This window comes from Hippichthys cyanospilos, chromosome 3 (assembly GCF_059441005.1).
Source record: "Hippichthys cyanospilos isolate Australia breed blue-spotted pipefish chromosome 3, RoL_Hcya_1.0, whole genome shotgun sequence".
Taxonomy (NCBI): domain Eukaryota; kingdom Metazoa; phylum Chordata; class Actinopteri; order Syngnathiformes; family Syngnathidae; genus Hippichthys; species Hippichthys cyanospilos.
This window is the reverse complement of record NC_142371.1, coordinates 28934842-28960979: the sequence shown is the minus strand read 5'-3', so window position 1 is coordinate 28960979 and position 26138 is coordinate 28934842. Positions and strand designations below refer to the sequence as shown.

General features: G+C 42.9%; 1 protein-coding gene across 2 annotated transcripts in view; it reads left to right on the top strand.

The window, feature by feature from the left end:
• The first annotated feature begins 590 nt into the window (after nt 1-590).
• LOC148426734 (kin of IRRE-like protein 1) overlaps nt 591-26138 on the top strand; it is a 42171-nt gene continuing 16623 nt past the window's right edge. For both annotated transcript variants that reach the window (XM_088411523.1, XM_088411522.1), the window contains exons 1-2: nt 591-1093; nt 25902-26057. In XM_088411523.1, the coding sequence (XP_088267649.1) occupies nt 1054-1093; nt 25902-26057 (196 nt within the window). In that variant the 5' untranslated portion in view covers nt 591-1053. The remainder of the gene's footprint in view (nt 1094-25901; nt 26058-26138) is intronic.

The following is a 26138-nucleotide window of genomic DNA, read 5'->3' as shown; positions in this document are numbered from 1 at the left end:
GTGTTATACTTTGCCTGAGGATATAATTTTTAAAGACTTCTACGCTCTACCGTAGTTTACTCATTAATATTTTAAAATCTTTAAGACGATGATGTAAGAAATATGGGTAATGCAATGGCAATTGATCTATTCACTGACTGGTTGATCAATAGATTGATTGTTGGATATGCAGTGAAATGGGCTGTGTGAAGTCATTTCTTTTTGTAGCATATCATCATTGAAGTGGGAGCGAAGTTATTAGACGGAGGAAATCGCAACAGAATGCAGAATTTCTGCAGGTTGAAAAGTAATATTCGACCAAGTATATCCACTTTTCTAGCTTGTTTTAAAATATACATACAATAAAACTGGCAGAAAAATGGCCCAGAAACGCCAATGGTGTATTTGCCACCCGATTATGACGACGGCATGCCCTCAGCAAAATGTTTATTCAAGCACACGGTTAACTCCGGATAACAGTTTCAAACGAAGCCCTCCCCTTGACGCCATCTTAGCCAATAGGGGGCCCCAAAAGGCGGGGGAGAGGGTGGGGGTGGGAGATTAGCCCATCCTTCCCACCGCTCCACCGGCGTGCGTGAGGCAGAGGGGCTCCACACACTCAGCTTGGTGCCAAATGTGGTGTAAGACCCCAACAGAGAGTGTCAGTGCGCGTCTCCCATTGGCAAGAAGAAGAGAGGAGTGTGCGTGTGCATGAGAGGTGCGTGCGTTCCATACATCACAGCGAAAGAGTCACTCACACGGAGGAAAAAGAGGAGGAGGAGAGAAGCAACTTCAGCCGGCTCCATCATCACAAGCGCCCACAGTCCAAGAGGAGAGCGCGCAGCAGTGAGCAAGTGGACCGCGCTTGCAGCCCGAGGCTTTGATTCCGCAGAGTGGAAAGTTATCAGGAGTGAGGAAACATGCATCTGTGACTAGATTTCCACCAAGTGTTGGGACATATTCTCAGCGATTGCACTCGAGTGGATAATATCACGGGAGTGCGTGCGAGCGACTGAGTGGACCACAAGGAGCCGCGCACGAAACAGACGGAGCAAGCGTTTATCAACAACTACAATGGTCGTGCTTTACCTCATCTTTTGCCTTATGGCCTCAGGTAAGCATACTCTTTATCTGTTCGCGCTTATATTACAACGACATTTTAGTGGGTCCTGGGGCGGGCTGCGCCAAGGCTGCCCGTGCGGCGCGCCGTTCCATGCAGGACAACTCATCATCCACACTGTTAGGCGATGCACCGCGTTATCTGTGGAATTACGCATGCAATTAGTTCGCGGGCAGCGTGATTGCATCTGTGGGATCCACATTGTGTTGCGAGCGGAGTGGCAGTGAGTGGATTATGCGCACTTTGCTTGGATTCTTGGCAGGGGTTCGCGAGGTAGCGCGTGGAGATGACACGGAAGGGAAAGTTGAGAAAAAAAAATGTGTGACAAACTAAATGCTCTGTGTAAGGGAGACAAGCAAAAAAAAAAAAAGGAACAAAGACACAAGAAATTTGGATTTTAAGCGATCCAAATGATTTTGATTTGGCCTGCCATTTTCCGTGTGCGTAAATCTAATAAGAAATTGAATAAGGTACCCCCCCCCCCACACACACACACACACACACACTAGCTATTCATTATGACAAAATACTCCTGAAAACATCTCATCGTGTTGAACAGATTAATGACGTAAAAGACACTTCACCTTCTATTAGTGCTTCATCCAAAACTTTTTTCTCTTTCAACGCCTGACTTGGCTGCCGACTGACTGCTAACAATATGTCCTGATGCAAAAAATAACTTGAAGTAATTAACACTGAGAGACTGTGACTTATCAGCATTGTTCCAGCGCTGTTAAAGAAAAACACTCTCTCACACACATATAGAGTGTACAAGTGTAATAATTGAACACCTTGAAAGTGTGTGTGTTGAAAGTGTGTGTGGAGGAGGGGGGGGGGGGGGGGGGGGGGGGTGACAGAATATCATGCCAGAATTTCAGGTTAATTAACAAATGGTATGTTTGCTTAAAAGCCATTTGTTGGGCATACCCCTGCACCATTAGCCCCCCCTTCACTCCCCATGATTCCGTCATTAGTGGGGGCTGAGGGGGGAGGGATGGTCTGATGGGATGCCAGCAGACCTTTTGGTCTCTGACAGACGAGCAACAGCTGGATGAGAAGGAGGGAAGAGCCGGTAGCCAGACAGTGGCACTTCACCCCTCCTCCTCCTAAATGCAGCGCACATTCTACACAGTCACACTCACGCACACACAAATCATAAAAAATGGTAGCAGCTGCCCTAATTAGGGTGTAAGACACCTTGGAGAACTTATTATTATTTTGATAAAGTTTACACATGATCATTACAACTTCCAACTTACTCAAGAACTGTTTCCGCACTAAAAATAAATCCAGAATTAGCATGAATAAAGAACAATCTATATGTTGGATTTAAAAAAAAAATCCCATTATTTGTTGGCCAATTTCATTTTCACTGAATTTAACATTCATATGTTTGGCATATGGGAGGAAGAAAACAAATGTAAGATAAGATGCCAAATCCATAGGCCAGAGCTGCATTAAACCCAGAACCTCAGAACTGTGAGGCACATACACTAACCACAAATGCATTGTGTTGCCCTGGTCTTTTAGCTATGATCCCGGCTCGAAAACTATACTTGCTATTGATTTTTTTTTTTTTTTTTGTTGACGCCATTAGGTATTTTATACCACCAAATGTCATCACATGGTGAGATTTGAAAGTAAAAGACCCTCATTGTCTAACGGATGCATTGATTTACAGTTTCTCTCAGCGCTATTTTGTAGCAGAAAACAGATCGCTCAATCCGAGGCAAGTAGAGGATAAGTGACGGAGAAGGTGTAAGTCCCAATCCAAGGCAAGTAATGGAAAAGTGAAATAGAAAGTGTAATTTGGTGCTGATTGAATTTCAATTGCTCATTTTTGTCACCATTTTTTGTTACATCACAATGTGTCCATATCCCATGGTTGCACGCAGGGTGTATACAGTCTTGTTCCCCACTTGCAATTCACTTTCCCAGAAAGTCCCCTTTTTGCGCCCTGAGGAATTTGATTCCACACTGCATCAGTATTCTGAGTAATCTTCTGCGAGCGCTTCTTTAGAAACCTTTTTTTTTTTTTGCTTTGGGGAGCTTGTTTCTCATTGGGCGGAGTTCAAAGGCTGAGTGCTGAGATTTTCTCCTGCTTCCTCTTTAAGTTGTCGCCACTCCATGGTGCAACGCCATGGAAAAAAGTACCTTATTCCTTCCGAGAAGTCTTTTTCCCTCTTTCCCTGGCTTTTTGGTGAACGTATGACAACGGGTCACGGGGACATGCGAGCGCATCTTTTTAATGAGCCGACACACTCACACACCTACATAGAAGCTGTTACCAACCGTCATCTCCCCACTTGCCCATTACTAGAGATTTGTCTCATCTTTTTGAGATGCAGACGTGTTTGTGGTCCCACTGATAGTCTGGCCCCCAATAGGGCGACTTTAAGAAAGTGTGCATATTTCATGAGCCAAGGGTCTTTGAATTCTTGTGGAGGAAGAGGGTAGAGAGTCTTGTTGCAGGCATAAGGCTTAGATGTGTCACCAGTGTCTTAATGATTGCACTCGGCGGGAAAACACAGGGGACAAGCGGCAGCGCGTCGTTAACCTTTTCCGCCCCTTGTCGAACACGCGCGGCCATCCTTCCTCTTAGCTTCCCCCGCCGTCACCGCCCGCCACTCATCCTTGTTTTATTTCCTTAGCTTAGTGGTAGAAAGTTTGTTGGCAGGAGTTCCAGCCAGCCGGCGTTTGACACGGGTTGCATAGTGCCGATCCAGCAGAATCTGGATACAGCTGACTCCTGGAGAGGAGTGTCTTGCATTATTTAAAAGACATACTCATGGCTAAGATGCATTTTAGCTTACTTTGACTTCCTGTCTATCTGTGTATTGGTTTTTGTTGTTGCAATGTTGTATTTAACGTATTTAGATTCTCCACATCTATCTATCTATCTATCTATCTATCTATCTATCTATCTATCTATCTATCTATCTATCTATCTATCTATCTATCTATCTATCTATCTATCTATCTATCTATCTATCTATCTATCTATCTATCTATCTATCTATCTATAAAATGCAAACAAAGCTGAACAAAAGCAGGCCAATTTGTGGGGCTCTATTTTTGTTGATTGATATTAACATGGCCCGGGCGATCACAAATTATGGTCCTCAAGCACGCACATGGATCGCCTGCTTGGAGCGTTCGTATCAGTTTGACCCTCCATGGCTACATACATGTTGTCATTGTATTTGTGAATAAAATATGATGACATGCAGCACTTAAAATCTTTTGATCATATTTACCAAAATCACATTGCACATCCTGTGCCAATACTAAGATGTGCCAAACGTAAAGGTTAGTCAAATTTCAGCCCCTAAACTGTTCTGTATAGCGGGGGCATCAAATGGAACCTTCTCAGTACGCCACCATGTCTTGCGTGCCGCAAAGCCCATTGCAACTTTTTACATTCAAGCGCATCAGTGCTGTCTATGCGGTCTATGTGAATAAAATCCACTATTTGAGGCATTGGGGTTTCTTCAAAGCACTGTAATTTGCTCCTATTCCCTCTAAACACTCATTTTATGCAGTAGGCACGCGCAAACAAACAGTAATGAATGACCGAGCTGTTAAACAATGGCCTGCTGCTTTCTCCTCATCCTGTAGACACGTTGCACACATTGCTTTGTGATCCTTCATAAGCAGGCCCTACACGTGTGCAAAGGAGAAAGGAAACAATGGCACTTCATAATGTCGCCTGCCTCTAATCAGCTTTGCCATTTGGGTAAACACAGATAAAGAACTTGGCAGTATGTCCCTATGCATTGTTATCAGCTGTTAGCAAATTAGCCGGTCGTGTTCTCTAGTCTGACCCAGCACGGGAAGCCAGGTAGCTAACTGTTGATGGCACTTGTCCTCTTCAGCCCGCCCATCCTCTTTTGCCTTTGCGTTTTCCTTGTGCACATCCTCACCTTGTCTCCCTCTGGGCCAGTCAGCGCATCCGAGGAGGAAATGACAAAGAAAAAGGGGGACAATAGAAGGAGGCCGTGTCAGCTTCCTGCCTTCGCCTGGAGACATCTTCCCGGGCGACTCCACCTCAGGCTGGATCGTCAGCGTGCGACACAAACTTGTTTACTCTTTCATTCTGCTTCGCAAACAACGTAATGGAAAAAAGGGGGAGACTGAGAATTAATTCTGCGCACGTCATTAAAACAGCACCTCAAGGGATGAAGTCACGTTTATACAGTGGAAGATATTTTGAGAAGTTGGCTTCCATGTATATCCCCTTCTTCCGCATTCACACACATACACACTGCCTCACACACCCAACGTCACTTCTTGCTCAAGATATATATACCGTCGGCACACAACAATAATAAAGTAACAGATTACTTTTTATCCTTCAATCAGGCAAGAGAGAAATTTCATAACTGGTGTCCATGCGCACACCCATGCATTGAAAATTGAAATGTGTCTAGCGCGGCACAGCAATATGCGTTATCTTGTGTTCCTTACTGTTGGATCAAACATAGCTCAGCTGAAGGAGGATTATGAGGGAAAACACGTTTCGGTAGATTTCTACCTTTGCCTCTTTTTTCCTGCAAAAAAAGGAGGACATTTGACTGCCATCTTTAAACAGTAGAACGTCTGAAGTGTTCTGCAGGATGCTCTGGGCTGATGACATACGCTCATTCTTCATAAATGAGTCACCATGAACTCACCGACGCATGTTCATAAGTAGTCACCGGGGTCAAGGGCACGCATTGTGATGATAAGTTGACATGAGTGTGCGGCATCTTCAGGGCTTTGTGCCCTTTCTGCAATGATTAGTCAAAGTCCAATTGTCTAATTAATCATGCGCCAAGGACAGGACATAACTTTCGAAACTCTACGTAGGGGGAAAAGTGCTCCATGTGTCATTGGTTTTTTTAGGAAAGGGTGAAGCAGTGTATCAATTTGTGGCCCAAATCGTGATCTCAGAGAATGTCATTTTGAGGTTATGAAAAATGTGGTTTCTTTTGTTTTGTTTTTTCTCAATGGCGGTTATCCCCCAAGCCCACCTATCATGAGTGATGCTTTCCTTCACGGTGACAAATAAACAACCCTACCAACCATTTTCACCAAGGCAAACAAGGAGTCTTTAAGTATGCTGATCCAAAATAAGAGCTTAGGTGTACAGTAGACTTTTCGTGTTCAGGCAGAGAGGCAGACCTACGGAGCAGCAAATAGTATCACAATTATAATGTATCTAGACATAAAATACGACAATGGCTACAAATGCAATTTAGTGAAGGCAAAAACATCAGAACAGCGCAATGCTGACCATCATCCAAGATTAAAACGTTGAAGTCAAAAAAATATTCAATATTAGCCATGGTATTTGTACTATTTTACACCAAAGTGTACAAAGTTTTGCGATGTACATAATAATGTCTCAATATTGGGATGGTTTTGTCTTCTTTATTGTTTGGCATGAAGCTTGATTTAAAGAAAATAGCAAGTCAAACCAAAATTGCTTCCTTATAAAAAAATAAATAAATAATGATCCATGCACGGCTGCCCAGTAATTTAGTTGAAATTAAAAAGAGAAGCATCACATCGGATTTAAGGAAGTGTGTTAAGAAGAAACAAATAAATGTGACTGCTTTTGGCCGAAGGAAAAGGAATACTGTAGACCCTAGCACTTTGCAAATAACATTGGAATCTGAGATATTTCTCAAGTTGCAGTGAAAAACAGCCTAATTGTAGGTTCAGCCACAGCAATCTTATCATCTTGTTGTTTAAAGAGCTCGGCTTGCCAGGGCCAATATTGTCTTGGTGACTCAAACGTGAACCTTGGCCGCACATCAGTACCACTTGTAGTCGTTTTGTCTGTCTTGTGTTGCAGACAAACGGCTGCATGAGTCGTCTTTTATTTATAATTCTATCCCGCGCTACTGATATTTTTTCGCGCCCCGGGAGGTCCGAGAAAGACGGCAGCCAATTTGCTATCAACTGAAGGATGTCAGTCATAGCGTATCGATCCGGCTTTTAACCGCGACTTCCCCCAATGGCGAAACATGTTAATGTTATTGAGCGTTGTAGAAACACAAGGAACGGCGTATGTGGGTGGCTGTTGAGGCGGGAGTAAAGAAAGGTGTTCTCTGGCTCTCTCTCCCCTGCTGTCGTTTTGGCCTCAAAAAGCAATGTGCAAACCGCCATGGGCTCAGCATGGGAATAAGGGGCGGGAGAGAGGCAGACAGAAAGAATGGGAAGGGGTCAAAGGGATTTACTGCCAGGAGCTGAACATTTCAGGTAATGGATATGCTTGAATTGGTGTAAAACAAACCTGCTGCTTTTCTTTCTTTTTGGCGTGGCAGGGGTGAAAGAAAACAACACCGCATGCACCGAAGGGGATTTATGGAAAGTTGATATTCAAGCACCTGCGGGCCAAACATTAGCTCTCAGGTGTCTACTTGGACATGTGCGGGGCGGCCGTGTGCGTGTGGGTAGCGATGTAGATGCGTATCGTGGGAGGCTTCTTCTGCCACATTCCCGGGAAAGTGTGGTAAGGAGGCCAGTAACTGTCGGATAAGCGCTTGCCAAGCTGGCTGAGGTGAACTTAACACCCCTGGTAAGAATGAAGCGGCCCAAACCATTGTTCCGGCACATTGCACCCGTCTGACTGAGGCATCCCACTTCTGCGCGGATCCCAGGGGGTTGAAGGAGGAACGAAGCAGAGGAGAGGGACTGATTGTTCCCTGCTCAGACTATCCACAGATGGGCTACGGTACATGATGTTTGCTTTAGAAAGTCCCAGGCGTGTTCTGTGAATGCACTGGAGGATAGAAAAGAAGGGAATGCCAGTAGAGACAACAGCGGAGGGATGAAATGGCTGGAAAAAGGCAGAGCCGCTTAATACGACGATGTCAATGCGAACACGGGGCCGTTTCCCGAAACAGGAGACAAAGCATACAATGAAAAAATAGTTGGGCAGGAAAGTGCTTGATCGGGCCACTATTTCCAAGCAGAGCCATATAACGCTGAACATAATGAAGAAGGGAGGGAGAGTAAGTGAGAAAGGGATGAGATGCGGGGCTGCATCCATCATGGGGTTTGGTGCAGGAGCCATTTGTACCTATTGTTCTCCATAATTTGTTTCCTCAGTAGATGCAAAGGGAGGGGCAAAGGGGAGAGACTGGGCTACGGCAGCCGTTTACTTTTTGGCGCTAATTATATAAGTGAAACAGCAATTACGCGCATAGCTGAATAAAACAAAAAGCTGCAAAGGAAATTCACACGAGTATACAAATTGTGATAGGCACGCTCTTCTCTATTTTATAGATTCAAGTGATCATGTTAAAAGAAGGTTTAAAAAAGATGGGGCGAGGCTAGAGGGGGGCGCTGGCAACAGAAGAGCTAAGTGATAAGATGGAAAAGCCCTTTTCTCAGATTGCTCTTTGAGGTGCATGCAGCCCTAGTGCAGGTGGAATTGTGTTTAATACACCCACTAGACATGGCAGAAATGGGAGATGTTTGAAAAAAGAAAAAGGATGAGAGTTCCACGCTGCTTGCTTGCATCAAAGCTGCAGCGTGGCTTCAGCAAGATGTTTGTTGTGGCTTGTTTGGGAGGGTCTCCTTGTTAGGTCACCGGGTCGAGTCGGCTCTCTCTTTGGTTTAGGTGGTATTGTGCTTCAGAGCCACCGCATAGCAAACTATCAAAGAAGTCAGACTAGGTGTGTGTGCATGCATGTTTGCTTGGAACCTTGAAGGACAAACTCTACTCTTCCACAACACTCGTAGATATCTGGCAAATATTCACATTGCAGGAACGGAAATCGAGTCAATTTGGTAACTGTCATCCAAGTGTAAACATAAATACATTGCTGTACAGTGATTAGAAAAAAAGTACTCCCTCTGAGTAACACAGCATGAATTTTGTTAACGAGAAAGTGAGCCTAAATGACAAAAACACTTGTTTTAAGATTCATAACTAGCTTATTTGTGTAAAAAGACATTCTCAGTTGACATTCATGAAGAGTTTGAATATTTTGAAAGGCTTTTGAACTTAACTGGTGAAACATATCTCACGTCCGCCTATATTCTTGAACTGCCAATTTGCACCATGTTGTATTCAGGAGCCAGGCCACGCAGAACACTTTCCTGCATTGTGGTGGTTTCAACCTCTTTAAATGACTCATTTCATGGAAATTTTGGTCAGTTTGTGAAATGTTCCATCACAGAGAAATTTAGCTTTTGAGGCTCCACTAAAAATTCTTTGTTAACTGCTCATCTGTTGTCACCCTGTGAACTTAAATTGTCCTATTTATTTTTAGTTATTAGGTTGTGACCCACTTTTACAAAAGAGGGGGACAATGAAAATGAATTGGTCAAAAATAGCCTTTGAGTGAAGACATATTTGTCATATTTCGAAACATAACACATGAATACATATTCGAAGTGCCTTTCAGAGCCTCTTATGAAACGTATGGAGACACTTTCATCACAAAAAATAAATAACCAATTGTGACTGTAATTGTTAATTTTATAACAAAATTGTTTTTCTATGCACAATCAATACCTTTAAAATCACATTCTCCACTGAAAATTAAATCATACACTTAGGTAACAAAAAATGACGGTTCAGCTATGGGATTGTCACATGACTTAACTCAGAAAACAGGCGAGCTGTAATTGGTTGTTACCTGAGCCCCGACCAAATGTGGTCATTTTGAGTCAACGGCAAATGGCAAATAAAAAAAAAAAAAGTATAGACTGTATATGAAAATTACTGATCACCACCCAGCCGCTGTGCTGCCTTAACGTTATATTTACGTTAGCTACTATTACTATACTACTATTAGTACTGAGCTTGTCAGTGGTCTTTCAGGACTGCAATACATGGAAAGATAAATAGGCCCCTAATGAAGCCCCTCAATCAGCGGACAGTTAAACAGCTGAGCAAAAGATTGAGGAACAGCAAGGGCTGATTGTAGGCTCATGCAAAGTGCTGGGCGGAGGCTCTTGAAGTGTCATACTTCAGATGAACCTTTCATGGCTTCAGAAACCTCAGCCTTTCTTTGAAAGCTCATTTTGATACACAACAGTAAGTGATTGTGCTGGGAAGTTCTTTAAAAGACAATTTCCACAGGGGGCCTTTGTCTAACTCCTGGAAGTATGGGGCACATTGTATCTCTTGTGCTCTTCTATTGGGTTTAAAGGGCTGTGTTGCAGTCATTAGATGCATGATGTTTTGCTTTAAAAAAAAAAAAAAAGGTGCATCTCAGAACTGGTCCTGACTAGTTTTTGTAGGGGATAAGAGAAACCAATGGCCTATTTCAACCTAATACAGCCATGACTGTTGTGGTAATGGTGTGGAAATGGGTAGCGGTCATGCGGCTCTTTTATACCTCCAGGGCTGGATCACAAGTGAAGTCTAATTCATTCCCACTTGAATCGAGGCAGGAAAAAAATGTTCTTGAGCTATCAAAAGACTCACATGATGATGGCAAGAGAACAGGTTGTTTTGTAAGTTTTGTAAAAAAAAACGGACGAGACTGCTATTTTGCCGAAGGATAGGCATTCTGTAACATGGAGTTGCAGTTTTCCGTCGCATATAATGATTCCTCTTTGCAGCCTTTGCCTCTTTGATCCCAGGTAATGTGCTAACAAGCAGTGCGGGTTCGTGGAATACCCATCACACTCGCCTGTGTATTCACAGCAAAGTGTGTGTGTGTGTGTGTTTCTCACCAATTAATGAATCGCTTTGTGTGGCTGCTGAGGTGACAGTGGCCTGTCTCTGGCGGGGTCTGTCCCCCCCATCCAACACACACACACCCACACGCACACATTTGTGTCTCCGGTCCTGGGCCCACTCACACTATTAATGAAAGCAGTCTCATTAGTGCTTGTGGTTCTATATGCAAGAAGACTCTGGACCATTGTGAGAGTGCTTAATCAGGGGACCACTCAAAGGCTGAGGGCCCCACTGCTCCAATGATAAAGTTCACATTTAAAAATGAGCCAACGAGTGAGCTGTTTAATTGGGAGAGAGGGAAATACCGAGAGGGGTCTGTCACATCTGGAGGTTCGTGGTCACTGATATTCACCTCCAAAGAGAGTAAAGGAAAAGCAGATTCCCCTACCTCTCCTCCACCTGACTCCACATAATTCAGTATGTTCAGTTATCAAATAGTTCACTCGGGTGTTTCCATCCTATTATATACTTATCGCTCAAACCAAAGATCTTTGAGTGCTGGGTTGTTCAAAGAAATGGTGAGTTGGAAAGAAGGAATGCAAATGGATCTCTGAGGAGTGCCTTAATGAGAATCAGTTTGCCATTTTCCCGGGTCAGATGTGGAAACAGCTGGCAAATAGATGGAGAGAGGGAGTGGAGGGATTGGAAAAGAGAGCTAAATGAAGCCGTACAACAAAGTGATGGGAGTTGTGCTGCTTCCTTGATGTTTGGGGCTCTAACTTGTGTCCCACAGCACTTAACACGCCCTGAGCCATCTCTCCTGGCGGTTAATTAGAATCCAATAAGGTTGCCTCCTGTTGGTCATTGTTCCTCCACTGTGTTTACCCTTTCCAGAGGCTCCATTCGCTGCTTAATCTGCCGAGAAGCTGAATGTCAATAGGTCAGGCCAAGACTCCAGAGCTCAGAGAGGGCGGGAGGGAGCCATTGAGTAAAGGGGGTGGGGGGAGGACAGAGGATCAGGGGATAAAGGAAAGGGGTCATTTCTTTCCCTTCTTGCTATATTTTTCAACCCGCCACCTCATTCCTGTTGTTGTTTCTCCCCCTATCCCTTCTTTGCTTCTACCTCAGCTTTTCTTCTCACTTCTAATCCGTCCTCTTGATTGTTCTAAGCTGCTTTCAGCCAGCCCCTGGGATGCTGGGTTGGGCAGTTGGAGACTGTTTTAATTAAGAATTAGGAGACGACTCCCTTAAGAAAGGCGCTTTTAGTGCAGGACGGGCAGAGCAAAGTGAAGGAGTGAAGGTGACGAATGAAGGGCTCAAATCAGCAAGGGAGAAAGCTTTTCAAAGTAAAAGCTGTTAATAGACACGAAGCCACGCGCTCACACAAACAGTCGTGCGTCTGGGCATCCAAGGGGCTAAGCCAAATTGGATTTTTTTCTTTTTCATCTGTAATCAAGCGGCACAATCTTTATGGATCGATCTTAACTTCCTGTGATTCATACCATATCCTGCGAAGTTGATATGGGATCAGTGCTAGCCAGCGGGCAACGTGAGGGAGTTTACACGCTCGATCTAATGATCGATCATCACACCAGATGGGCTGAGGAGCCTGCAACGCTTCACTTGTTTGTCGCAGCCAGAAACTGGAGGTCCCTTGCTTGAAGTCGAATTTTGCAGAGAAAATGGAGAAACAGGCTAAGTGACATGCTAGATGGCTTTAAATCCCTTTTCTGCGTGGGGTTTACTTTTCAGTGTTGTGAGGAGCCAATCCAAGCTAACTTTGGGCAATTGACAAACTCCTCTCCAGCCATTTCAGGGAAAGAAACAAAAAGATCTATTGGACAGGCTTGGCATGCTAAATGAAAGTTTGCCTGCAGACATTTTCTACATCGTGTTTACTTTCAGTGTTATGAAGAACACTAGCTTAGTAGCCAAGCTAACTTTGGCTAAATGACAGACTCCACTTCAGCCATTTCAGGGAAAGAAACAAAAAGAGCTATTAGACAGGCTTGGCATACAAAATGAGGTTTGCCTGCGAAGGTTGGGGTCTAGCCTGAGAAAGGACACGTGCTCTGTGATTTGTACACTAGTTCTTTAGTGCACATCTGTCCCAACCAAGGGCCATACACAAGTTTAAACACCAATGCAAAGCGCACAATGAAGTGTTTAAGTCAATCAAACCAGCAGACTTAAGTGCGGCGGGTGGTGAGGTGCGAGAGGCCAAGCCGAGGTCGAGAGACCAACCCTCCACATTCTATGCCATCACACATCCCAACACACAGCCACCATATGTCCAATGTTGCATGCTGAATGAGGAAACCAGCCACTGTTACAAAGACCCATTCACAGACACTTGATGGTGAAGAAGCATGCAATGCTACGGTATGTTTGAGAACAGAAGGTGGCACCATCTTGAAAAACAGAAATAAAAGAATAAGCATCAAGAAGCATAACAATTGTATCCCACAAAGTTATAAAGACAACACATATGCAGCACTTCAACTGCGTATCCGCATCTGAAACAATATTGTAACTTTACACTCTGCAGCCAATAATCAGTTTTCTACCACACTTTTTCTTATCTGGGTTGACTAGCAGCGAGTGGTAACAGACACATATTATTTACCTTATGGGTATTTTTTTTTTTTGCTGTAGGTCAGTGTTTCCCCAACATGTTTTAATGATGTACCCCATGTGATTCTTTTTTTCGGTGGAGTAAAAAAAAAAAAAAAGTGAGACAAAGAGAGAGAGATTTAAAACAATGCTGTGCCATATGAGTCTGATTTAATTCAGCAACTCCAGAAGATAGATTTAGTAACACCTGTTTTTATTTATGACTTGTCTGCTGGAAAGTTGTGTCATTCATAAGAACGTGTATCTCTACAAAAGTTAACAAATTAGAGACTTGCAAGGTCTTGTAAAGGAGTCACTATAACACAGTTTATTAATAAGTTGCTTAATTATTCAACAAATTTGATTTTAATTTAAAAGAAAAATGTACTATTCCTAAATCAGCATTAAAAAAAGCAATTTAGAGTTGCCGATATGTACGCAACCCCTGATCACCCCATGATCACATTTCACTCCCTGAAGTGCTTTCACATACCCTCAGGAGTACTCATACCTCCATTTAGGAACCACTGCTAAAGGCTATAATGTATTGTGTGAGCAAAACATTTGTTAATTTGCATCATTTAGGGTTGTTTTTCTAAATAACATTCTGGCGGTTGTTCTTTATCAATAAATTTACTTTGTTTATGTTGTGTCTGTAATTAATGCGCATTTGTAAGTTTGTGTCATAGTTTGGTGTTGACTAGACTGCTTAAGCAAAAAATAAATAAATAAATAAATTAATAAATAAATAAATAAGTGATGTGAGCTTGGGAGAAATGCATCTATAGTAATTTGTTTTTAAGCAATGCAGGCTGATAAACAATATCATGGTTTTGCCCCCAGCATGTTACAGCTTCCCCGAGAGTCCCCAGTACGCCGTGCCTCAGTCACTCACAAGGCTCTTAATAAGGCCACCAGTAAATGCCAGGGAAGATATGCCAGGATGAAAGATCTTTTTCTCATACTGCAGCTTTGAGGACGAGTTTCCTGGTGTCGTGGGGGAGGGTGAAAACACAGCTTTAAAGAGCAATGCCACATTTTAAAAGAAACAATAAACCCATCCGCTTATGAAATAATATTTTTTGCGTCCCGCATCCCGTTGTGTGCCAGCTCAGGGGACTTTTGGCAGACATGAAAGCTGAGCAAAAGGTAGCGGAGGAAGCCCGTGCCAAAAAGATAAAGTGTGCCGAGCTCCACTGGGAGGGATGTATCACACAGATAGTTCATTCTTTCACTGTAGTCATTAATATCCGGCGCAAAAAAAAGGTCAAACCTGACTTGAAGCCGTCCAGTATATCACAGTTACATTTATACATCAAACCCTGCTATGATGTCTCATCAGCTCGGTCACACAGGAGAGACCCACGCTGCACATTATCAAAGATTGATGGGCTGTCCTAGTTAACGACAGGGGGGAGAGCATGAGGTGGGGGGGGGGGCTTCGCTCAGGAACTTTTGCATAGTCAGAGATGTTGACTGTGCATCACATGGTGTCGTCTTAGCAGAGCAAACATCATTAGCGCGGCGGGCTCATGCTTTGCCACGCCGCCCTCCCTCGCTCACAACCTCTCGACCCGACCTCGAGATAAGCAGCGGAACTTGCAAATGCAGTATTCTGAGGTCAGGGCTCTCACACCAGAGGCTGCCGGCAGATGCAGAGGCTTCACTCCCATCCGTCACTTTTCTCCATCCATGCGCTTTTCTGTGAAAAAAAGGACACCATGAGCCAACATCTTCTTTACAACACATCTATTTAATGCATCGCCAACGTGCCCACTCCTTGCGCATGCTGCTTGCTGCTTTAATAATATATTGATTAATTAGCTCGCTCATTAATCATTTATTCCTTAATCATGGCCTGATTTTTCTTCGGGAAGCGGTGCAATCTGAAAAAGCCTGACTTCACATTTCATTCTAATTACACTCCTTCACTAATCAACACTTAAGAGATGGAATTTCAGGAAATGAGTTTTTCTCCTTCCTTTCTTTTATTCAATACAAAGCAGAAGTATTGAGGCCAGCAGGTAACAGCCCACCCGCCCTCCTCCCCCCGCCTCTCCTCTTCTGGCAGCTCATCTGTGGGTTAAAAGGACGTTTCCACTTACAAGAAATCAAATGAACAAAATGAGCATTTGATGTTAAATTAAAAACTTTTCTCCCGGCAAAGTTGACATGCAAGAGAAACTGGGAAATTAGGTCGCATGCACCTTTTCAATTGCACTCTAACCAACTATACGGCTCGACAGCAGTCGCTAGTGACTATTTTCCACAAGCAGTACCCAGTAGTACGAAAACATTCGTCATAATACTGTTGTAAAAACAAACAAACAAACAAACACAAATCCCATTCCTATATTCCAAGGCCTGCTCAGTGGAAGCGGTTCATTATTCATTTTACAGGACAAAATCAGTACAGCCGCATGTCACCTCAATTTGCAGGGTCAAGGGATCCAAATTTTACTACAAAGGCAGAATACTGTAACCAATCAAAAAAGGCTGGATCATGGTGAGTGCATTGACCAGTATAGCGCTGTTGACCTGTCATCCAAAATAGGATTTGGCATAAAGTATTAACGCAACTGCCGGTTACCGGATTGACTGGCAATTACATTTGGTATACGCTAAATAGTTCCTGGTGAGGAAATTTGTTGCATCAGTTTTTGTTTTGAAATTCTGGAACAGGCAAAACCGAAATCATAACCACACTTTCTAATGTTAGCTAACTTTGTACCTTAAGTGCCTTTGGTTTCCCAGTTAAAAGAATTTGTCTCCTGAACTTGTCTGGAAGACAATAAAGATGATCCTGCATTGTAGCTGCCCTTGCTGTGAAGTGGAAAAGGAGCAAAACATTAAAAAATAAATAAATAAACAAAAAAAGAAACATTGTAAAGGTGATTTTGTAAGAATGTAGAAGCGGCAATCTCACCACTTCATTGTTTCGAGTAGATACATGGCTCCCATGGGGGTAGAAAGTAATTTGTTTAATAACCAGGAGTTATTTTCTATGGACAGAGAGAAAACATTGTTAATGTGGGGAGGGCATGAAAAGGAAAATGTGAAAAGGAATATTAAAACAGGTTTAATTAGAAGTGGTCTTTGTGCTTTTGTGTATCGGTTGCAAGGCGAGGCCAAAATACACCACATCTGCTTTCTGTGAAGAGACACTTGGCTGCTGACGAAAAAAAAGAATTATGCGTAAAATTAAAAAAAGAGCTCTAGTAAGATGATGGCAAGTCGAGCATTAACCTCTAAGCTTCAAAAAGCACACACATTGAGTAACACTAATGAGACTCTTATTGAGCGAGCTGTGTTCTGTGTTCAAAAACACACAACAGTGCGGCATTTACTTCAATGTGCTTCTTTGAATTAGGTTGTCACCCTTACTCATCGCACCAGCAGCTAACATTAGACATCAACAATGGCATCAATGGCCTTTTACTGTAGACGCGTACGCTAACAACATTACAACCCTCATTAAAAAATAATCATAATAAAAGGGGGAAAAAAGTATTAATTATGAAGTGCACTACTTCCTATCCTATCGTGAAGAGCCAAGGGGGTCTCCGATGGGCTCAATTAGGAAGAGTAGGCCACAAATCCCCAGACTAAATTAATTGACACCCTAGGGCATTCAGTCCAGACCCAGTGCAGAATTTATGGAGACTTTCTTTGTTTTCATTTCACCGCCTTTTAGAAAAAGCAAGAGATGGAGGCAACTGTATCGTTCTCTTCTCATCATTTTATGGATTTTTAATCAATTTTAATTAAACATTTATTTGCTCGCCTCATTTGTAACGGAGCTATTCTGTCACATGTTGCGCAGTTGTGTGCTTTCCACACCTCTTACTAATCCACACAGCAAAATAAGTTTGACTGATAAAAACTCATCATCCAAACAGTGTTATTTGGTGGCAGTCGGAGAGGGAAAATTAGGGCTGTGAGACAGAAGGAGCAAAGAGATGGAGCGAGTCAGATGGACAGAGAAGGCTGGGACTATGACACAGATCCAGCCTGCAGCTGTCTCGCAGTAAAAACACCAAAGGCGGGATAAGCAGGAGCCAAACGACAAGACTGGCTCAATCAACATCTTGTCAACACTGCTGGCTGATGTGTACAGACAATTACATACCAGCCTCCACTTTTTCCCCTCTCTGCATATGCCTTTTTATTTCCTGCGCTCCTGCCAGCCTAGCCCACCACTTGCAGGCCCGTCTACATAGTCGGCAGTTCGCTAGCTCACGGCATGAGAAGTGCGTGTGTGTTTATGTTCAAAAGCAATGCTAGAATTATCCTTTGCCAGATACCTCTGCCCAGCCCACCAGTGAGCCTAAAGATGTGGGACCGTGACAGTGAGTGTGCAGCAAGTGTGAGCAAGACAGTGGAAGAAGGAGTGTATTTGCAGATGCACAGTCGGCACTGCAGCACAGCGGCTGTGAGCTGAACCATTCATATTCGCTCCAGCATTGACTGTGTCACATCAGCAGTCTTGGTCTCACCCCCCTTGGCCTCCTCCTTCTACTCTTCCCTTTTTTTTTTTTTTTACATCCTTCCTTCTTCCCTGAATGCATACCACTCTATTATAGCAGGTACTCTGGGAGCCACTGATGCAGCTCACATCACTGCTGCTTGCCAGCTCAGTAGATTGAGGATACTATTACATGCCAACTGTGTAGTAAATATGGTGAAAGTTGTGCTTTGGCATTTTTAGGTGACAGTAGCGTCAACGTGAGCCCCATTCACAAAGAAACAGGAGCGAAAACATTGTTATATGCATGCTAGGGAGTAATATTGGAGCTAATTCTTGTTCTCCTTGTCAAGAGTCTTGGTATATATATATATATATATATATATATATATATATATATATAGGGCATTCATGTATCCCTCGATGAACTGTAACTTCCCATTGCTGGCAGCACTCATGCAGCCCCAGACTATGACACTCTCAGCAACATGCTTGACTCTATACCTGCCCCTCACCAACTTTCCACCACACACACTTCATACCAACTTAACCAAATAAGTTTATCTTGGTCTCATCAGACCACAGGACATGGTTCCAGCTATCCATGTCCTTCTGTAATGATGGCCATGCAGACCAATTTGATCCAGTGTGTGGCAAATGGTCAGACCATTTTCTGCGTGATATTCTCATCACTTCAGCAATGCTGGTAGCACTCATATAGCTATGTTCCAAAGACAACCTCTGGATGTGACGACGAGAATGTGCACTCAGCTTCAGCAGTAAAATGGGAGGTATAACTCCACTAAAGACAATTTGATACAATTTTTATATATGTGGGCTGCGAAATGATTCAAGGACAGCTCAATATGAAAGTGGAACAATTCAGTTTAAGTCAGCAGGATCACAATTGATTGATATGGTATAGCTCGTTTCAAGAGCGTATGACGCAATGACTTCTTTGTGGTCATTTTATGCACTTTTAAATCAACTCCATCTTACATAAACATACCATATCGGTAAGATGCTGTCAGTACTGCAAATGTGCCATTTTCTTCCAAGCCATACCTCTCCCACATATAAAAGACACTTGAACACGTATCTCCATACTGGATTGATTCAATGCAAAATCACACATTTTACCTATTTAAAACTGTTCATGTCACATCCTTTATATAACATTTTTACAGAGTGATTATATGGTTCAAACACTCTTAAAACTGCTGACAGCCAATCCCAGTGCATACTGTAGATGGACAAAACATAGGCAGGTTTGCGTATATTCAAACCTAAGAACAGGTTAGAGCCATCAATGATCCAAACAGAAGGCTGGTGACAAGATTTCAACCCAAAGCTTAGAACTGTGAGGAAGACGTGTTTACATGTGGGTTACAGCACTGCCTTGCAAAAAGGCAATCTGTACAACATAATGAATTTCTCAGTCACTCTAGCACTCCAAAGTAATGCTGTACTCTAGTACGTAAAAATTTTATTGATCAACATATGTCAAAACCTTAGACTCAAACACTTAAAAAAGATAGAAATTGCCCAAAAAAGCATAGCCCAAAGAGGCTAAAAAGTCAGGAGAGGCGTATACTGTATACCTCAGCCAGTTGTCAAATTCCCCTGTGCAGTCGAGTTGTCTGATTGGGATGTCGTAGTCAAGCTATGGACGTAGTTGTGCATGACAGCCTTTGAGAAAAGCTGATTGCTGTCTTCCATCAATTCTTTCTGTAGCCAACTTTTTTGCAACTGAAGGCCAACCAGTACTTTTGTACTTTTTTTTAAACATGTTTTGAATCCTTTGTCTGTTGTCCCTCTTCTCCCACTGTCATGCTGACAAGCTGGCACAAAGTCCTGTGAGTCTCGCACAGGGATGCAGAGCACGAGCGAAGGGATAGAAGATGCAAGGGAAAGGAGGGGATAAAGTGATGACAGCTGACACAAGCGGCAAAACAGAGCCGTGTCAGAATGATGTCAGTGATTAATAGCACTTTATCACGTAGTGCCCTGCGAGGTGTGGATTTCTCATGAGTGCAGATGCGCGAATGATAAACAGACAAATGACGGGGCGGGGTTTTGATCGGGCAGAATGCACTGGGTTAGAGATTCAGGGTAGCAGCCAAGTGGAGAGGAGGGGAGGCAGGGCGGGGAAGCTGGCGCTGGTTTAGAAGAGCGGGTCCACTCGCTTAAAAGGGGTCTCGGCCTGAGCCAAGATTTTCACAATGGAATAAAGGCCGGGAGGGGATGGGAGCAGGATTAAACTCCAGCAAAACAGCTCTTAAAAAGCAGTTAGATTGCAATTTGGGCAGAAAAATGCAGACGAGGAGGAAAGGGAGCGAGTGCGGGTGAGTGGAAGTGCAGTCGGAATGCATAAGGGAGTGATATATTTTTTAAGAGGGGTATGAGAGAGGAGACCATCTGCAGCGAGAGCTGCCTGCAACAGTCAAAGAAAACATACATGCTGGGCACCACGCTTCGGCCAGTTGGTGGGTGGTATCTCTTGTTGGGCTCTTTGAAGCCCTCAAGTTGTGTACAAGTCATGCTAATGAGCTTAGTACACTCCAAACATGAGATGGGTGCTGGCTCCCCATGGGGGCATTCGGCTCGAATAGACTACCTCAGCACTACTGTTTTTGTTTGTACACACGCATACGCACACATACACAAGTCGGAGGAGACAAAAGACTCAAAACAAAGGGATAATAATTCTATACAGAGAGAAATGGAGCTTGCATTTCCAGCCCGATTTAGAAGCCTTATCTCGACAAGGCACAATGGATGGCATTTGGGGAGAGGGGTTGTTTATTCCAAGCTTGACACTTTTTTTGCCAATTGCCTTGTTTTGTGGGGAGTTGTGTGTGTGCATGCGTGCATTTGTATTTTCTCCCCATTTTCCTTCTCTCTGGAGTCTATTAAGGGAACCTCACACAGGGTGGGTACTGGATTTTTTTCTACACAGTACACACACATATATATATATATATATATATATATATGTATATATATATATATATATATATATATATATATATATATATATATATATATATATACATATATATATATATACATATATATATATATATATATATATATATATATATATATATATATATATATATACATATATATATATATATATATATATATATATATATATATATATATATATATATATATATACACAAAGAGAGAGAAAGAATATGGCAAGCAAATGGATTCAAATACATTTAAATTTATATTGGAACAAGTCGATGAAATGGATGATCTTAATGTTACATTTGGTGATGTGGATGCAGTAGAAGCATGTCCTAGAGTGTTTTTTATTTGAAGCAACAGAATTTTTTTTACATTATGTCAGAATAGTGTAACGGATTATGAATCTTCAGGGTGAGGTGATAAATGAACGGCGCTCTCTATGTTATATTCCCATTATAACAAAAGGTCATCCTCAGTGCCATTATCACACTCAGTCTTTAGCTTCATAGCCATCACACACACACACACACACAAACACACGCAAGCACACGCACACTGGCAGATTCAATCTAATTCTCCCAAGGCAGATGTCCAGTGGTGAACGGATCACTGCTGACATCTGTCCATCCCTTCCTGATCCGACGGGATGTGAATGTATCCCTATCAGTTCACATGAAGGAAGCAGCAGAAAAGCTCTTTAACAGGTTCAGTCCTGAAAGGCTGTTTGGTACCGTATTTCATGGTAAACCCTTGTGACACAATTTAGCAAAGTCACAACGTTGAATTACACTACTAAATGTGCCCTACAGTGCTTGACACTTCACTTTCCCTATTAACACACCCCTGTACACCTTCAACAAACATCACACGTCAGCAAGAAACACACACACACACACACACATACACAATCTTTCTACCATGTGCATCCAGTGGCGTGAAATGATATTCCGTTTGGAGAAATCCGGATTAAATTGTTTGAGCCCAGGTTGTTTGACCTTGTTACAGCGGGAGTGAAAAGTCTGTGCGCACACATCCACTTGCATACAGGAAGTTAAGAAAGAGAGTAAATGCTGAATTTGGGGAAATAAGCAAGTGTTAATCAAAATGTGAAAGGCTCGAAAGGTAACATTAATCCACCACATGCATTACAACTAATCCACAAAGTGGGAATGTAGGGAATACATGACTGGGTTCATGAATAGATTTAGGGTAGAAAAGCAATACTAGTCAAATTCAGTGCAGTGATTTAGCGTATTTAAAACTCACGTTCACGGTTTCCTCATTTTTATCTCTACTTGATTCAATTGCAGCCAATAGCAAAGCTCCTCATGTTGAATCTGGAGCGATGTGTGTTTTGTGGACTGCATATGCGTGTGAGTGAGTGTCTTCAAACTTCCTCCAACATTCCCTTTGTGTGCCTCTGTTCCTCCCTCGCTCCCCATCAGGAACGTATTCATGTAATTAAGCTGCTAATACACCGTCAAAGAATTGTCTAATTCGGCAACGAGGAATTAAAGGAATCTGGCATGAGTCATTAGCCAGTCGAGATGTTCTGTAGAGCCTTTTCAATAAGGGATCTGGAGAGCTGTGAATCACTCGCTACAGCACACAGTCGTCACTCTATTTTTGTATGGCTCCATATGAAGTATTAATTGCTAAATGTGAGCATAGGAAATTGTGTGTGGGTGTAGTATAGACAAACACTTCACAGCATGTAATCCGTTTAAACAATCAGCCAATGAAGTGAATTATTACCCATTGTAAACAGTTAGTTACACTGGGCAAAATACCTAATTGCAATCATGTTTTTTTTGCCCGTTCCCTTTGCCAGTACAAAAAGGAAAATCTCAATCTGCCTCTGCCGGGGGAGGATTATGAAACAGCTCATTACTTCATGAATGTAGAATGTTCGACAGGCAAGAGAGCAAAGTAACACTTTTTGAAGGAAAATGTCAGTCCTCGCTTGCCATCTAATAGCCCGAGCTCCAAGACTTGCTGGCATGCTCAAATTGGTCTCTTTTGATTCACGCATATGCAGCCTACCTGCCGCTCAATAGGCTATTCTAACACTTTTGTTAGAGTAATGCACAGACACACATTACACCAGTGCACCAATTACATATTTTTACCTTCTGGGGTAGGCTACAGTATTCATAACATTCTCTGTCAGTCCGATAGAGAACACAACACCGGCGGCACATTGAACCGTTTTGCCACAGAGCAGTTTCGTTTGTTTCAGTTCGGAAAGCATTGCTTTGGGAAGTCCGATTGAAAGGGTTTTGGAATTTGTGCCACCAGTCAGGAACCTTTAAGATATGGCATGCTTATCGAAGAGCGAGCTATATTCTACCTGCTATAACACACAGCTGCCCATTGATTGGTCATCTGGCAATTTTCTCTTTACAAATGTCAGGCAGCACTGGACCATAACACCTTGATATTTACTAAATTGACTGCCGAATTACACCCTAGCGGACGCATCACTCTGCGTAGAAGGCACACTTTAGAAACGTATTGATTTAAAGGGATCGATCGAGACTCAACCATGGGATTGTAGTCAAGTACACCTTTGACTCAAATCAGTCATAAAGGTCTGATTCCAAGTCAAATTTGAGTTACAAAGGCCAGTGTCTACAAGGTCTGAGTCCAGATGAAATTTAGAGCTATTTTCATGACCACAATTTTTAGAGCGATGTAATTAACCTTACCATTCTCATTCAATGGCATTGAGATTCTCATTCAATGGCATTGAGCTCGTTGCTGCTGATACTTAAATAAATAGACAAATTCCAGACAACCAAATAAAAACCAAGATCAATCTTGTGCCATATGTGTCTAAAATGGGCTTTTTATATAATCTCCAAATTGCTTCATGTTTTTTTGCCACATGTTTTGGCTAATGGCAATTTTTGATGGTTGGTAAAACCTGCTGTTGGCTTACATAGGCGATAGAAAAAAAAAATGTGTTCTTTGGTTCTAGTGGTCAGATAGTTCAATCAGATGTCTATTTTGATTATCTTAAAAATCATTACCAGTTATTACCAGTCATTACCTTTGAGGAACATTAATTTTCGGGACTTACAAACGTAGTTGGACTTGGTGGAATCAATAAATGTACTTTGTGAGTCCAGTAGCTAAGCTCGAGACAAGTGTGAGAAAACAAAAAGCATGTTGAGCCCAGACTCAAATCCTGACCCGAGAACAACCGCCCTGCTCAATCACACTAACCGTATGAATGAATGTACCGTAAAACACTTGCACACCTATGATTTTTTTTTTCGATAGATACAGTCTTGGTCTTGTTCCGTTCTAAACCTCCAAAAGTCTTGGACTTGACTCTTTCTCAAGCCTCTTGAGTGTCATTAATGTCTTGGTCTTGGTTGATGTGGTTGTGACTACAACAATAGTCATCAGCATTTGCTACAATGTGAGTCTACCTTTGCAGGCCTTGGGTACAGTTCGATTACATTTGCTTGCACTGGGGCTTTTGGAAGGGTAAATCCTCATCTGACTTCATCGCAGCATACGACATTATTACATAAACAAGGCACACGAAGTTTTTAAATTCACCTTGCGATCTTACTATCACATATCTGTTGTGCAGAAACAACAGATGTCCACTGTGACTCCACCTCATTCTCCTCATGGAGGTTGGTACTTTGAAAGAAGGGTGTTTGAAATCTCGAACAATAAACAGGTGATCCCGACGCCCTTTGAAACCTTTGTTCATCGGAATGCACCAAACTAAATGCTTGGTTGAGATTGGGTTTTGCCTTAATTATGCTGAGAGAGGCAGAGGGAGGGACAGGGTGACAGACAAGGTTCAGTCCACAGGCCCTCCCTGAGATGAAGTGGATAATTGAGTGTGGAATAAACACTGCCAACAAGCAGCCCCATTCAAACTCAAAGAGAGAATGGTGCAAAAGAGAGGGGGGAACAGTAGAAAAAGGAGGGTGAGAGCGTAAGCAAAAATCCCCGGCACCATCTTTAAGGGGTAGGGGGGCTGCTATTGAAAAGCTATTAAACTTGCATTTAGCAGGATTGATTGAGAATGAAGAGGCCTATTAAAAGAAGGGGACAAGAGGACAATAGTGCGTCTCTGGTTGCCGTATGTTGCCCTCCTTTCAGCAGCTTTCTTTACTGGTGCTGGGGGGTGGGGGGGGGGGGGGGGGTAACCTTGTCTGTTTAAGCAGTCCAACCAAGGCAAGCAGTTCAGGGAGGGTTGTGGGTGGAGGGGGGGGCTTAGCCCAGCCTGAATAGAGGCCTCTTTATATACCCCAGTCCCCCTTCCCTTGCATTCTCTATTGAGCAACAATGAAAGAGAGAAGGAGAATGAGTTTTCTTTTTTTTTAAAACCCCCGACTCACACAGAGAGCCCACTTAGATAACCAACCAACTGTCTCTTTCCCCGCCCACGGATTAGTTACCTCTGGAGTGCTGCCATCTTCCTGGGCCCGTATAGGCTTTTTTAATACGCAATCTTAATCATAGAGCCACAAACATTTGGAAACCATATTCCTGTTGTGTCTATAAGTGTAATTTGTTGTGTGTCTGTGCGTGCGAGCGTGCATGTGTGTGTATCGGAAGGCCAGACAACCAATCCATTGAGAGTGTGTGCCACACTTAAACACAAGCAGTACAACGGCGGCAGGTGTCTCTGTTGAATTTGAAGCGCCTCAAACAAAACGGGTCCCGAGGGACCTTTGATGCCGTTTTAATTGTTTAACATCCATTTTTACTAAAAGTACACTGAAAGAGTGGCAGATTTTTCCCCTCTTCTTGCACAAGTGCTCCGTGCCAGTAAGCATACAAGCATATGGACTCGGGAAAGAGTTAAATAAGTTATGAGGCAACGCTGACTCTTCTTCTTGGAAGGGATATTTATAGGGGGGGGAAATATTAAATGTTCACACAAGTCAGCCTCATCCATCTCTTTAAAATGTCAGTTTATTGAACCATCACCCTCACTCTTTACAGGGCTACTTTCACAATGCTAAACCTACACACCTGCTGCCGTTCACTCGATATGGGACGTTGTGTGCAGTTTGTACATGATTTGCTCTGAAAATGTCAATTCTTGTACCATTCACAAGACGTTTCTCCTTCTGTCCTTGCAGCCGCCACCCGAGCAGCCTACTTTTCCCAGCAGCCTCAGGACCAGGTGGTGGTGTCTGGGCAGTCCGTGACTCTACCGTGTGTCATTGTGGGCTACCGAGGGATGGTGCAGTGGACCAAAGATGGACTGGCTTTGGGTGGAGAGAGAGACCTACCAGGTATGATCTCATTTAGCCTCTCTTGCAAGATGTTGACGTGACTGAAACGGCGTTTAAGCAACGTTGTACGCGTCACACAGT